This window comes from Microcaecilia unicolor, chromosome 3, assembly GCF_901765095.1.
Source record: "Microcaecilia unicolor chromosome 3, aMicUni1.1, whole genome shotgun sequence".
Taxonomy (NCBI): Eukaryota; Metazoa; Chordata; class Amphibia; order Gymnophiona; family Siphonopidae; genus Microcaecilia; species Microcaecilia unicolor.
Genome location: NC_044033.1, coordinates 525,229,403 through 525,245,307, shown reverse-complemented (window position 1 = coordinate 525,245,307; position 15,905 = coordinate 525,229,403). Strand labels below are relative to the sequence as shown.

Sequence of the window (15,905 nt, the reverse complement as noted above, 5' to 3'; positions counted from 1 at the left end):
GGGGATTTTTGACACCTGTGACGTGGCATCTCGTGCTGCGGCCCAAGGTATAGTGATGCGCAGGCTCTCATGGCTGCGTGCCTCTGACCTGGACAACCGCACCCAGCAGAGACTGGCTGACGTCCCTTGCCGGGGGGATAACATTTTCGGTGAGAAGGTCGAGCAGATGGTGGACCAACTGCATCAGCGGGAAACCGCTCTCGACAAGCTCTCCCACCGGGCGCCTTCAGCACCCGCCCCCACGGGTGGGCGTTTTTCCCGGGCACGGCAGGCTGCACCCTATTCTTTTGCAAAGCGTAGGTACAACCAGCCGGCCCGAAGGCCTCGTCAGGCACAGGGACAGCCCCAGCGCGCTCGTTCTCGTCAACAGCGTGCGCCTAAGCAGCCCCCTGCGCCTCCACAGCAAAAGCCGGGGACGGGCTTTTGACTGGATCCACGGGAACATAGCCGCCCTACAAGTGTCCGTACCGGACGATCTGCCGGTCGGAGGGAGGTTAAAACTTTTTCACCAAAGGTGGCCTCTCATAACCTCCGACCAGTGGGTTCTCCAAATAGTGCGGTGCGGATACGCCCTGAATTTGGCCTCCCTGCCTCCAAATTGTCCTCCGGGAGCTCAGTCTTTCAGCTCCCATCACAAGCAGGTACTTGCAGAGGAACTCTCCGCCCTTCTCAGCGCCAATGCGGTCGAGCCCGTACCACCCGGGCAGGAAGGGCAGGGATTCTATTCCAGGTACTTCCTTGTGGAAAAGAAAACAGGGGGGATGCGTCCCATCCTAGACCTGAGAGGCCTGAACAAATTCCTGGTCAAAGAAAAGTTCAGGATGCTTTCCTTGGGCACCCTTCTGCCAATGATTCAGAAAAACGATTGGCTATGTTCCCTGGATTTAAAGGACGCATATACTCACATACCGATACTGCCAGCTCACAGACAGTATCTCAGATTCCGTCTGGGCGCACGCCACTTTCAGTATTGTGTGCTGCCCTTTGGGCTCGCCTCTGCCCCACGAGTGTTTACCAAGTGCCTCGTGGTGGTAGCGGCCTATCTACGCAAGCTGGGAGTGCACGTGTTCCCATATCTCGACGATTGGCTGGTCAAGAACACCTCGGAGGCAGGAGCCCTCCGGTCCATGCAGTGCACTATCCAACTTCTGGAGCTGCTGGGGTTTGTGATAAATTACCCAAAGTCCCATCTCCAGCCAACTCAGTCTCTGGAATTCATAGGAGCGCTGCTGAATTCCCAGACAGCTCAGGCCTACCTTCCCGAAGCGAGGGCCACCAATCTCTTGACCCTGGCTTCGCAGACCAGAGCGTCTCAGCAGATCACAGCTCGGCAGATGTTGAGACTTCTGGGTCATATGGCCTCCACAGTTCATGTGACTCCCATGGCTCGTCTTCACATGAGATCTGCTCAATGGACCCTAGCTTCCCAGTGGTTCCAGGCCACCGGGAATCTAGAAGATGTCATCCGCCTCTCCACCAGTTGCCGCACTTCACTGCTCTGGTGGACCATCCGGACCAATTTGACCCTGGGACGCCCATTCCAAATTCCGCAGCCCACGACAGTGCTGACGACGGATGCATCTCGCCTGGGGTGGGGAGCCCATGTCGATGGGCTCCACACTCAGGGTCTGTGGTCCCTCCAGGAAAAGGATCTGCAGATCAACCTCCTGGAGCTCCGAGCGATCTGGAATGCACTGAAGGCTTTCAGAGATCGGCTGTCCTGTCAAATTATCCAAATTCGGACAGACAATCAGGTTGCAATGTATTACGTCAACAAGCAGGGGGGCACCGGATCTCGCCCCCTGTGCCAGGAGGCCGTCGGGATGTGGCGTTGGGCGTGTCGGTTCGGCATGCTCCTCCAAGCCACGTACCTGGCAGGCGTAAACAACAGTCTGGCCGACAGACTGAGCAGAGTCATGCAACCGCACGAGTGGTCGCTCCATGCCAGAGTGGTACGCAAGATCTTCCGAGCGTGGGGCACCCCCTCGGTGGACCTTTTCGCCTCTCAGACCAACCACAAGCTGCCTCTGTTCTGTTCCAGACTTCAGGCACACGGCAGGCTAGCGTCGGATGCCTTTCTCCTCCATTGGGGGACCGGCCTCCTGTATGCTTATCCTCCCATACCTTTGGTGGGGAAGACCTTACTGAAGCTCAAGCAAGACCGCGGCACCATGATTCTGATCGCGCCCTTTTGGCCCCGTCAGATCTGGTTCCCTCTTCTTCTGGAGTTGTCCTCCGAAGAACCGTGGAGATTGGAGTGTTTTCCGACTCTCATTTCGCAGAACGACGGAGCGTTGCTGCACCCCAACCTTCAGTCTCTGGCTCTCACGGCCTGGATGTTGAGGGCGTAGACTTCACTGCGTTGGGTCTGTCTGAGGGTGTCTCCCGGGTCTTGCTTGCCTCTAGGAAGGATTCCACTAAAAAGAGTTACTTTTTCAAGTGGAGGAGGTTTGTCGTGTGGTGTGAGAGCATGGCCCTAGAACCTCGTTCTTGCCCTGCACAGAACCTGCTTGAATACCTTCTGCACTTATCAGAGTCTGGCCTCAAGACCAACTCAGTAAGGAATCACCTTAGTGCGATTAGTGCTTACCATTATCGTGTGGAAGGAAAAGCCATCTCTGGAGAGCCTTTAGTCGTTCGATTCATGAGAGGCTTGCTTTTGTCAAAGCCCCCTATCAAGCCTCCTGCTGTGTCATGGGATCTCAACGTCGTCCTCACCCAGCTGATGAAACCTCCTTTTGAGCCACTGAATACCTGCCATCTGAAGTACTTGACTTGGAAGGTCATTTTCTTGGTGGCAGTTACTTCAGCTCGTAGGGTCAGTGAGCTTCAAGCCCTAGTAGCTCATGCTCCATATACCAAATTTCATCACAACAGAGTAGTGCTCCGCACCCACCCAAAGTTCCTGCCGAAGGTGGTGTCGGAGTTCCATCTTAACCAGTCAATTGTCTTGCCAACATTCTTCCCCAGGCCGCATACCCGCCCTGCTGAACGTCAGTTGCACACATTGGACTGCAAGAGAGCATTGGCCTTCTACTTGGAGCGGACACAGCCCAACAGACAGTCCGCCCAATTGTTTGTTTCTTTCGACCCTAACAGGCTAGGGGTCGCTGTCGGGAAACGCACCATCTCTAATTGGCTAGCAGATTGCATTTCCTTCACTTACGCCCAGGCTGGGCTGACTCTTGAGGGTCATGTCACGGCTCATAAGGTCAGAGCCATGGCAGCGTCAGTGGCCCACTTGAAGTCAGCCACTATTGAAGAGATCTGCAAGGCTGCGACGTGGTCATCTGTCCACACATTCACATCTCATTACTGCCTCCAGCAGGATACCCGACGCGACAGTCGGTTCGGGCAGTCGGTGCTGCAGAATCTGTTTGGGGTGTAAATCCAACTCCACCCTCCAGGACCCGAATTTATTCTGGTCAGGCTGCACTCTCAGTTAGTTGTTCTTCGTAGGTCAATTTCTGTTATACCCTCGCCGTTGCGAGGTTCAATTGACCTGGGTTCTTGTTTTGAGTGAGCCTGAGAGCTAGGGATACCCCAGTCGTGAGAACAAGCAGCCTGCTTGTCCTCGGAGAAAGGGTATGATACATACCTGTAGCAGTTGTTCTCCGAGGACAGCAGGCTGATTGTTCTCACCTTCCCTCCCTCCTCCCCTTTGGAGTTGTGTGTTTCATATTTTTTGCTAGTCATTCAACTGGCGGGAGCGGTCGCGCACGGGCGGGAAGACGGCCGCGCATGCGCGGTGGGCGTGCCCTGCGTGCTGACCGTCCCGCGAAGCTTATTTCCGGTTGGTGGGGGCTGCCGCGGACGTCACCCAGTCGTGAGAACAATCAGCCTGCTGTCCTCGGAGAACAACTGCTACAGGTATGTATCATACCCTTTTTGTTGGGCAGACTGGATGAACTGTACAGGTCTTTATCTGCCATCATTTACTAAGTTATGAATTTCAAGCAGGGAAATCTCCAGACACTTTAATATGTGTGGGAATTTCCGCGGTTGAACTGCTTTAAACCCTTTACTGTAGTGCGTGCCCTTATGTTCGTACCTGAGCAAGTTTCAACTTAGAACTAGGTGGGTGGGATTGTATGGCTGAAATATCCAACTATCCACAAAGAACACCCGTTAACAGGTATGCAACTTTGTTTTTTTTGATGGTGCTAATGGTTTTTTTGATGGTGCTAATGGAAGCAAAACAGTAGACTTGGTATTCAAAAAGCCATGGAGCAAGTAATGAGGAAGCAAAATATTAAAAAGAGACTCATGGCAGGGCAGATGGATCTTGTGCTTCATCTGCTACAGTGGCCCTATGTTTCTAGTAGGGCTGTACCAAATATTCTTATTTGATTCGGCACCGAATACATTATTCATATTTGGCTGAATAGTGATTTAAATTTGAATATGAATAATCAAGGCTGTACTGTGCTAGATCCTACTGAAACATTTGATCTGATTTAACGTTGCTTCTTTTATTTGTTCAGTTCAATGCCCATTCGTATTCTGGTGGAATATATTTTTCATTATTCATATTTAACCGAATAGTAAAATATGCTATTCGGTACAACTCTAGTTTCTATGGAAGAGAAGTAACTTGTATAGTTAGCCCAGTGGTTAGAGCAGTAACCTGAGAAGCCAGGGCTCAAATCCCACTGATGGTTCTTGTGACCTTGAGCAAAACACCTAACATATATACTCGTCTGTAAGTAGGTCCCATGTATTCTGTAAGTAGATCCCATGTACAAGTTGAGGGCAGTTTTGGGACTAAAAATGACCAAAATTGATGTGACCCTTGTATAAGTTGAGGGCACACACAGATCCATATTTGAACCCCCTCCCCAACAAAACGGGTCTTTCTCCCTGACACACTCTCCACACCACTCAGTTCCAGTATGTCCTCTCTACTGTTTCCCCCGACACACACAGACTTAGCATGCCCTGTGTAGCACCCCCCCCCCCATGCATGCCCCCCTTTTTTTGCTCCCCCCATGTACCTTAAAATCTCTCTTCTCAGTGGTACACCTGAAGTCTGTTCTGGAGTTCGCCCTCTGACTCATCCTGCTCTCTTGACTCAACTTCTGTTTCCACACGGACGTGACGGGTCAGAAGGAGCTCTCAGGAGCAGACCTTGGGCGGCCTAGGTGTACAGCTGCGGTGCCAGTGCTGTATGGAGGAGATTTGAAGGTACATGGTGGGGGGATAGGTGGGAATGAGATGCTGAATTGGTTCTGGTGCAGACTGGTGTGTGGGAGGGAGGATAAATTTTGTTAGTGCTACAGGTGTTATCCATAGATCAGACTACACCAGTTTTTCACATACATTTTTTAGCACAAATTTCTCAACGTAGTTGAACATATGGCCCTCTTATTGCCTCAGATACATCTGGGAACTGGGGAAAAAACCTACTATACCTGAATGTACCAGAATATAACTCACTTTGAATTACCACTTGCAAAATATGAGCTGAAAGGGAAAAAACTTTGGAATGACTGTACCACCCTAAGATGTTTTATTTCTCATGCAGACCAGCAGTTTATCTTGAAAAAATGCCCAGCCCTGCTTCAAGAAATGGTGAACGTGATTTGCCAGTTGATCATAATGGCGCGTAGTCGTGAAGGTAAGCAGAAAGCAGTTCTTTGGATTTATTTTATTGTTCTGCCATCAGATTCCAGCTAATATGATGAACAGAAGATCTTGGCTTTATTGTTGAGTACTTGGGATAAGAATAGCTTTCTAGTCTGTTTTTGCTATAGTATTGTTGATGTGCCTTCCTCGTAACCTTGTGATGAATTATAAGTTGTATGAAAATTAGAAAAAGTGTGCCATGATTATAGTGTATTATGCATTCAAGAATCCAACTTAAAATTACAAAGTCTTTGAAGATAATTAAAAATTCTTCAAATAATGGATCACAGGATGTATGCAAAGTTTTATTTTAGGCTATTATATTGAATTTTCAGTTTTCCTTTAACCAGAGTATTTCATTCTTCAAGGGTAAGCAGGCCGCTGTATTCACACACATGGGTGATGTCAACTAACGGAGCCCGGTGCAGACACTGACTAGCAAGATTAAGAATTTTCAAGCAGTGTTCCACCATTCATACATTGGTGCCTTCCCACCTGATGCAGAAGTATGGGTCCCTCAGTCTTCATTTTTCCACGGAGCAGGGAAGGATGCGTGTTTGTGTTCTCCTCACAGTTCGATTCATGCCTTTTTTTTCTTGTGCCTTCCTGGGTGGTTTTTTGAGTCCTTTCAGATCATTTTTCCTTTAATTTACCCCTTTCTTCAGTTTTTTTTCCCTTTTAATTTCTTTTAGTTTGTAAACTCTTAGTTTCCTTTAATTTTCACGTATTGCCAGAGCCCCACCTCAATTTGAACACTGCCCTTTTTTCCGGTTCAAAATTGAGAAGTTTAATTTGGCCATGATTCTTTTCTCGATGCCCAAGATGACTCCCAGTGGCTTCAAAAGGTGCGCCCAATGAAATCGGGTTATTTCGATAACTGACACGTCTTGGACATCACACAGAACAAGGAGTTTCTTCTACAATCCAACCTCCAATCCAGCCTCATGATTTGGATGTTGCAAGCATAGAATTTGAATCCTTGTAAGGTTTCTTCTCGGTGCAATTAGTGCTTATCACCGTGTAGGAGGTAAGCCCATAAGTACATAAGTAATACATAAGTAATAAGTAATGGGAAAAGACCAAGGGTCCATCAAGCCCAGCATCCTGTCCACGACAGCGGCCAATCCAGGCCAAGGGCACCTGGCAAGCTTCTCAAACGTACAAACATTCTATACATGTTATTCCTGGAATTGTGGATTTTTTCCAAGTCCATTTAGTAGCGGTTTATACATCTTTGTACAGTCTCTAGTTTTCGCTTCATGCAAGGTTTGTTGACAAACTCCCCAATCAAACCTCCAACTATGTCACGGGATCTCAATGTTGGCCTCACTCAGCTGATGAAAGCTCCTTTTGAGCCGCTTGATTTGTGTCATCTGAAGTATTTGACCTGGAAAGTTGTGTTTCTGGTGGCAGTCACTTCAGCTGACAGACAGTGAACTTCATGCCCTAGTAGCTGACCCACCTTACACTAAGTTTCACCACAAGAGAGTAGTTCTCTGCATGCACCCTAAGTTCCTTCCTAAGGTAGTGTCAGAATTCCATCTTAATCAGTCATTCATCTCAAAACCATATTCCCATCCTGGCGAGAGTGTACTGCATGCCTTGGATTGCAAATGTGCCTTAGCTTTCTGTTTGGAGCGCACTAAAGCCTATAGACAGTCCACCCAACTTTGTTTCTTTTGACCCAAACCAGATAGGTTAGCCATCGGCAAACGCACCATTTCCAATTGCCTAGCAGATTGCATCTCCTTTGCTTATGCCCAGGCTGGGCGGACTCTAGAGGGTTGGATTGGATCAACAGTTATATACCGTAGTGCCAAAGCTGTTCACAATGTTTATAAACATCAGAATTTAAAAAACTTGTTCAGACAAAGTATTAATGGACTATCCAGGGTCATGTCTAAGCTCATAATGTTATAGCCATGGCTACATCAGTAGCCCACTTGAGGTCAGCCTTCATAGAGGAGATTTCCAAGGCTTCAACATGGTCATGTGTCCACACATCCATATCACATTACTGCTTTGAGTAGGATACCCAATGAGACAGCCAGTTCAGGCAAGCAGTACAGCAGAATTTGTTTGATTTCTGGAATCCAACTCCATCCCCACCCCAGGCCCAGTTTTCTTCTGTTCCAGGCTGCACCTCCACATCTAGCAAGCAAATTTTTTCAAGTTGTTTGAATAACAGGCCTTGTCCAAGCATTGTTTTTCTTGGTGAGCCTGGTAGCAAGGGATTCCCACATGTGAGAATGACTGCCGGCTTGTCCTCGTAGAAAGCAAAGTTATTCACCTGTAGCAGATGTTCTCCAAGGACAGCAGGCCAAGAATTCTCACATACCCTCCCACCTTTCCCTGGAGTTAAATTCTTTAGCTTTTTACAATGACTGAGGGACCCATGCTCGAACATCGGGTGGGAAGATACCAGCATATATGCATGGTAGGACACTGCTAGAACATTCTTATTCTCGCTAGTCAGCGTCCGCACCGGACTCCATCACCCACATGTGAGAATACTTGATCTACTGTCTTTGGAGAGCACCTGCTACAGGGAGTAACTTTATATTATTTCAAATAGACAAAAGTATCTCACAAAGCAATTTTTGTTTTTTGTAATTTCCAGTTGAATCAGAAATGTTGCGTTTGATCACAGATGTGCGTTGGTACACTAATACTGGAAATAGGAAAGATGGGAGAAACGAGAAATGAGCAGAGGCTTAAAGACTCAGTGTCTCAAGTAGAGCCGCACCGAATAGTGTATTTTACTATTTGGTTGAATACAAATAATGAAAAATATTATTTGGCCGAATCCAAATAATGGGCATTGAGCTTTAACATGACAAATAATAAAAGAAGCAGTGTGAAATAAGAGATCCAACTATTTATTTCAGTGGGATTTAGCACAGTAGAGCCGTGGATTATTTGTATTCGAATTTAAATCATTATTCAGCTGAATACAACCAATGTATTTGGGGCCAAATCAAATACTATTAGGTACAGCTCTAGTCTCAAGGGCCTTTGCACATCATATACATTATGGGAATAAGTGATGAGCCTGCAAAAATGTGGGATACAAATGCAATAAATAAATAAATAAATATACCATTCTCTGCTGATAGGCTAGAAGGGAGTAATTTTCTTGTGCATAAAGCTTATATCTTTTTCTCAGTTACTGTAGAGAGATGTGGAGACGTATTTTCAAAGCACTTAGACTTACAAAGTTCCATACAAGAGCCCCAGAAACATATTCTAAATTTCCTGTTAGGTTTTTGCTGGGCTGTAATGATACAGAAAAGCTAATCTTGAAAAAATCAGTGCAGACCTGCCAAGTCTCCCGCATTCAGCGGGTCATCTCCCACCAAAGCGGGAAAGTCTCCTACTGAGACACTGTCGGCAGCTCTTCCTTCCACCCGGTATGCATTTCCTAGCCACTGCTGCTTCTCCTGTTCAGCAGCAGTGGCCGCAACCAAAAAAAAAAAAAAAAAAACAATTGCGGGGCCGCAGCAGCCTTCAGGCATGGGCTGTCGGCTCTGCAGCCTCTCTTCTCTCCGCACCTGGAGCAGGAAGTTGAGATCGACTTCCTGCTATGCTCCTCCGGGGACAGAGAGAGGAGTGGCTGCAGAGCCGACAACCCATACCTGAAGGCTGCTGTGGCCCTGCGCTTGCTTTAACTTTGTTAGCTCTTTTTTTTTTTTTTTTTTTTTTTTTTTGCGACCACTGCTGCTCAACAGGAGAAGCAGCATTGGCCAGGAAATGAATATCGGGTGGTAGGGGGAGTGGGAGGCAGAATGGAGAGAGTTGGAAGATCCCCATGGAGGGGGCATGGAGAAGGGCTGGAGAAAGAGAGAAGCTGCCGAAAATAAGGATGGGGTGAAAGGTGGGAGTCCTGGCTGAGAGCAGAAAGAGGGAAGAGGCTGGAAGGAAGGGTAGGGAGAGAAACAGGAGAGACATTGAAGGATGGTGACAGAGAAGGTGGTCATGATGAATGGAAAAGGATAGAGATAGAGACACTGGATGGAAAGAAGGATAGAGAGAGAGAGAGAGACACTGGATGGAAGGATTGGGAGAGGGGGGTAGACGGATGGAAGGATCGGGAGAGGGGGTAGATGGATGGAAGGATAAGGAGAGAAAGAGGGAAGACAGATCGGAAGGATGGTGAGAGAGGAAAAACGGATGGAAGGATGGGGAAAGAAAGACTCGATGAAAAGATAGGGAGAGAAAGAGGGAAGACGCTGGATTGAAGGATATGGAGAGAAAGAGGGGACACAACAGAAAATGGTAGAGAGATAGAGAGACACTGGATTGAAGGAGGGGGAGAGAGAGAGACACTAGATGGAAGGATCAGGAGTAGAGGGTAGATGGGTGGAAGGATGGGGAGAGAGTGGGGACACTAAACAGAAAAGGGTAGAGAGATAGAGAGACACTGGATAAAAGGAGGGGGGGGGAGAGAGAGACAGTAGATGGAAGGATCAGGAGAAGAGGGTAGATGGGTGGAAGGATGGGGAGAGAAAGAGGGAAGAAGGATGGAAGGGTAGGGAGAAAAAGAGAGGCAACGCTGGATGGAAGGATGCAGAAAGAAAGAGGGGAGGCGCTGGAAGGATGGGGAGAGAAAGAGGGGAGAGGACAGAATAGTGAAAGACTGGAGAATAAGAGGAAGAGACATGCAGAGAAAAGGGGTGAGGAAAAGATGAAAAGCCATAGGTAGATGAAGTAAAAAGAAGGAAATTAAAGAATGAATTAAATCTGGACAGAGAGGCAGAAAAATATTGAAGAAAACAAAGAAAAAGGAGAGAAAAATGTCAAATGGACAGGAAACCCTGGCAAGAGAGTTAAGAGAAGACAAAGGAAAGCAGAATCAAGAGACTGGGAGCAACACAGTTAGAAAAAGTAAATGGCCAGACAACAAAGAAAGGCAAAGAAAATAATTTTATTTTTAATTTAGGATAAAGTAATGTGGTAGCTGTGTTAATAAAGTTTAATAAATGCAAATAAAACACAAAATAGAAAATAAGATGATACCTTCACTGATTTTAAAACAGTTTTGATTAGCTTTCAGAGACCAACACTTCCTTCTTCGGGTCAGGAGAGGATACCATAACAGTATTATACTGACCTGAGGCAGGAGGTTTTGGCCTCTGAAAGCTAATTGAAAAGGGTATTTTCTGAAATGGCCGTGGGTGGGTTTGAGGAGTGCCAGGGGGCGGAGTCAGATAGAGTGGGTGGAGCCAGTGTAAAGTGGGGCAGTGCTGGGGCGTGTTCTAAAATCTCCCTCTCAAAAATTGGGACCCCTTGGCAGCTCTGTCAGTAGGAAAGGGAAGTTGCACAGCATCTGCCACCCAGATTCATTTTTACACAATAGAGAGGCAGAACATGTATTTTACTGGTATCCCTGAGGATAAAATGCACAAGAAATGACCTCCATCAAATGGTTTCTAAAACGCATACATATCCTTGTATTTGCTGGTTCACTTATGTATTCTGGTCCTTTAACAAAAATGTGACTAAGGTATTGCACTGCTTTGAGCAACCTGTGATTGGGACGTGGCCTGGAAATGAACCTGCCTCTGTGAAGGTGACCTTTACATTGTCATATTTTTGCTGGATTTTGTTTCGTAGAATGTGCCTCCACAGACTTTTATAATTGATAAAGAAACTAATCCTGGTGAAATGTACTGCTTGTTTGCTTGCCCTGAGGTCTGTCACCTGGAAAAGTGGCATCACCACTGCTGTGCAGCATTCACAGAACCCTTGACCACTGATGTGTTAGCGCCTGAGCACCTTTCCACTTTCTCATTTAAAACATAGTAACATAGTAGATGACAGCAGAAAAAGACCTGCATGGTCCATCCAGTCTGCCCAACAAGATAAACTCATGTGCTACTTTTTGTGTATACTTTACCTTGATTTGTATCTGTCATTTTCAGGGCACAGACCGTATAAGTCTGCCCCGCCTCCCACCACCGGCTATGCCACCCAATCTCAGCTAAGCTTCTGAGGATCCATTCCCTCGGAACAGGATTCCTTTATGTTTATCCCACGCATGTTTGAATTCCGTTACCGTTTTCCTCTCCTCCACCTCCCGTGGGAGGGCATTCCAAGCATCCACCACTCTCTCTGTGAAAAAATACTTCCTGACATTTTTCTTGAGTCTGCCCCCCTTCAATCTCATTTCATGTCCTCTTGTTCTACCGCCTTCGCATCTCCGGAAAAGGTTTGTTTGCGGATTAATACCTTTCAAATGTTTGAAATTCTGTATCATATCACCCCTGTTTCTCCTTTCCTCCAGGGTATACATGTTCAGGTCCGCAAGTCTCTCCTCATACATCTTGTAATGCAAATCCTATACCATTCTCGTAGCTTTTCTTTGCACCGCTTCAATTCTTTTTACATCCTTAGCAAGATACGGCCTCCAGAACTGAACACAATACTCCAGGTGGGGCCTCACCAACGACTTATACAGGGGTATTAAAACCTCTTTACTTCTGCTGGTCATTCCCCTCTCTATACAGCCTAGCAACCTTCTACTTACGGCCACCGCCTTGTCACACTGTTTCGTCGCCTTCAGATCCTCAGATACTATCACCCCAAGATCCCTCTCCCCTTCGGTACCTATCAGACTTTCACCACCTAACACATACGTCTCCTGTGGATTTCTACTTCCTAAGTGCATCACTTTGCATTTTTTCGCATTGAATTTTAATTGCCAAACCTTAGACCATTCTTCTAGCTTCCACAGATCCTTTTTGATGTTTTCCACTCCCTCCCGGGTGTCCACTCTGTTACAAATCTTTGTATCATCCACAAAAAGGCAAACTTTACCTTCTAACCCTTCAGCAATGTCACTCACAAATATATTGAACAGAATCTGTCCCAGCACCAATCCCTGAGGCACTCAGCTCTGCCTTTAAAACTAGGTCAGTGATCTTCAGTATTTTTCAAGATCACTTAGCAAAAAAAAATTGATTGAGAACCAGAACCATCAAAGGACAGTGGGTCCAGGGCAAGGAGGGATGGGGGTATAGACCCCAGTGATATAGTCAGCTTGACTGCTAAGATACATTTTAAAGCAATTGATAACCAAGGCAGCCTGCTCCCTCCTGACTGTTCTCACACACCTGCCCTTAATTTCCCTCTCTTCCTCCACCATGTATTTTTCTAGTTAGACATGACTACCACCTGCCTCTTACCAGTCAGTGTCCATCACCAGTCAGCCTCTGCCATCACCACCTGTGGAAAAGAAAAAATATATTGTTTTCATATGGCACCTTGGTAAGTTTTAGCCCCAGAGTGCCCAAACTCCTGAACTGTTCTCCATGCAAGAAAATAATGCAGTACTTAGGGCATCACAAAACCCGAATTCCCTGAGAACTGCTCAGTGGGAGCTGCCACTGGCTCCCAGACCTTGAAGAAAAGAATAGTAAACTAGGTTTTCGGATACCCTTGTTCTTGCAGTAAATGCTTGCAGACCATTTCTAGATGTTATCTCAGATTTGGAGAGGCACAATCACATGCCTTATTAAATGTACCCTTCCAGAACGGGAGTTCCGTGCACCGTCTTTAGGATCTTTGGAGAACTGTATGAAGCTCTGCCAGATGATAGTTCAAGGTCTGCAACAGTTCAAGTCCCCTCTCCTGCAGCTGCCCCACATTGAAGAGGACAACCTTCGCCGTGTCGCCAATCATAAAAAGGTAAGCTTTTTTTTTTTTTCTTTCCTGCTGCAGCCTGTTCAGTGCTGTATTGAAGATATCTCTCAGTATGCCTCATTGCTTTACACTAAGTTTGTACACAGCAAAAGCACAATATGCTTGCTTGGTTTGATAGCACTAACTATGTCATAATCATGATGATGTGATGTTTCTGTGACATGCCATAAATGCCCAGACATTTCCAGCTCTTCATTCATAGGCAGCTGCTTGTTGAAATGTGGGTTCAGGGTACAAATAAGGCACAAGAAACAGCCCTTTTGCATAGAAAAAGATGTAGATTCACAGGTGTAAGGCTGCAAGGGAGCAGAAAGAGAATATCAGAAGTATTTCTACATGGAATAGGATGGTAGATATCGTAGAACAGCCTTCTATACTGGAATCAAAAATAGTAATGGAATTTCAGGAAAGCACAGTGGATCCTTAATTGCAAGAAAGTGATGAGAAAGTCGGAGATCAGCTGTGTTGCGTGACATTGACCCAGAAATGAACTTGGGCAGGCTGGCTGGGCCTTAGGATTCTTAACTAACTACAACCAAGTTCTGTTTCTTTGACATGTGTTTGGAAGGAGAAGACTGGTTATGTAAAATGTAAGTTGTAATTAATTTGCAATATATTTATAGGCTCTTACATTCACAGAAGTGCTATAATTAGTAAACTTTAAATCATTTATATTCCAAAGTGTGAGTAGCAAGAGAAGGGTGGCTTAAGTGTATTAAAAAGAAGGGGGGTGGGGGGAGGAAAGCTTAAACTGAAAATCACTGGACTTTGTAAAATTAACATGTCAGTGTAAGTATTGGATGGGGCTAAATAAAGGTTTGGTACCTATTGTGTGAAATATCAGTGGTGGAGAAATATTTTTAAAACTTGGGCACTAGCTACAATTTGGCAATTATTGTTATTTTAGGCTTTCTCTCCCTCTCTGCGTTTTCAATTTTGTGTGTTATCTGTTTGGAGGAGGTCGTGGAGGGTTAATTTGGATGTCCCACTCCCTTTGCTCTTCTCCCCCCCGCCCCCCCCCCCCCCCCCCCACACCCTCTCCCCTCTCTCTCTTTATATGAATAGGGAACAGAACTCGGCTACAGCAGTTCTCTGTAGGTCTGGACCACTCACAGGTGCGTTCTTGACTCGGATACTGCAGTGGCAGTGGCAGCATCACCTTGGCTGATGACTCACACTCATGTTTAGGAGATCCTGGGAATTTTCCTTCATCTTAAGATATTTTCATAGATGAAGACAGATTTATTTATTTATTTAATACATTTATACCCCACATTTTCCCACTAGTTGTAGGCTCATAACCGTAGGGTAGGCTACAGTTCAGAAAGTATAAATGAACAATGTAATAGTAGGTTATTAAGTGTATAGGTATCATGTAAAACAACAGAGATAACAAAAGATAGTACAGGGTAATACAAGATGATCAAATTGGTCCATTCATTCTGCCCTATTGACTCTTCCAGTATAGGAAATTTATATATCATCTATCTAGATACGGTGCAAGCCAGCGTCAACTCCCTTGCTCCCTTTCACGTCTTATGTACTTATGTACTTATTAAGGGAGGTGAAGTTGAAAGATTGGGCCTATCCATGCTCATTAAAGCTTGAGTTTTAATCATGGTTCTTTTATGCAGGTTATTCTATAATTTTAGAGGCACGATGCAGTCCTACTGGTTTTTATCTCTGTGTTTGTAACAAGGGTAACCTCTGTGTCTTCCTGGACACTCAGTTCAGTCATAGTACTGCTGTCTGGGGTTGTATCCACTGCTCCATGTAGGTAGCCCTGGTATGTGTTTTTCATTGTCTCTGCCACCAGAGAATCTTCTGTTGATCCCACACTTTTTTTGAATTCTGTTACAAGTTAATTTGTGCAGAAATACATTTTGGATTGAATTCTAGATTTGTAATTTAGTTTAGATTTTCTGGTATAGTTTTCCAAATTGAATGCATGCAAATCTCTCATGAATATTCATTGTGGGTATCCTGAAAATCTGACTGGCTGGGGAGCCTCCAGGACCAGGTTTCAGAGTCACTGGTCTAAGATGAAGGGCAAAGTAAGAAAAGTGTATAGATTCCTTTCTTTCCTGCCAAATTAGGCAAAGAAGTTTCCTCTTTGATAGTTCAGGCATCGAGTCGTAAATTTTAGTCGTTTGCTTAAGACATATTTGTTTCAGAATTGTGCAAGGAAATGAATTTAACAGTTTTAGTTAATTATTATAATTATTATTGTATTTCCTGGTTTGTCCAGCTGCTTTGCATGTAACCCGCATTGAACTGTGAGGGATTGCGGCAATAAAAACAACGTATTATGTTAAGAACTGGTATTCTCTGTACTGCCTAACATTTTTATATATTTTTCTGTTGTGGGGTCTAGTACAAGATTAAAAGTATTCAGGACTTGGTGAGTTTGAAGGAGTCGGATCGCCAAAGTTTGCTTCACTTTCTGGAAGAGGAGAAGTATGAGGAAGTAATGGCTGTTCTGGGCAGTTTTCCTCATATCACAGTGGAAATCAAACCACAAGGTAAGTAGGAAAGCAACTAACCAGTCTTGCCTCTGCTGACTGCCATTCCCATTTGTA

At 45.6% G+C, this 15,905-nt stretch overlaps 1 protein-coding gene across 1 annotated transcript in view; it reads left to right on the top strand.

The window, feature by feature from the left end:
* SEC63 (SEC63 homolog, protein translocation regulator) overlaps positions 1-15,905 on the top strand; it is a 200,299-nt gene that overhangs the window by 90,741 nt on the left and 93,653 nt on the right. Inside the window, exons 11-13 of the mRNA XM_030199182.1 lie at positions 5,525-5,617; positions 13,157-13,311; positions 15,701-15,848. Coding sequence (XP_030055042.1) covers positions 5,525-5,617; positions 13,157-13,311; positions 15,701-15,848 — 396 coding nt within the window. The remainder of the gene's footprint in view (positions 1-5,524; positions 5,618-13,156; positions 13,312-15,700; positions 15,849-15,905) is intronic.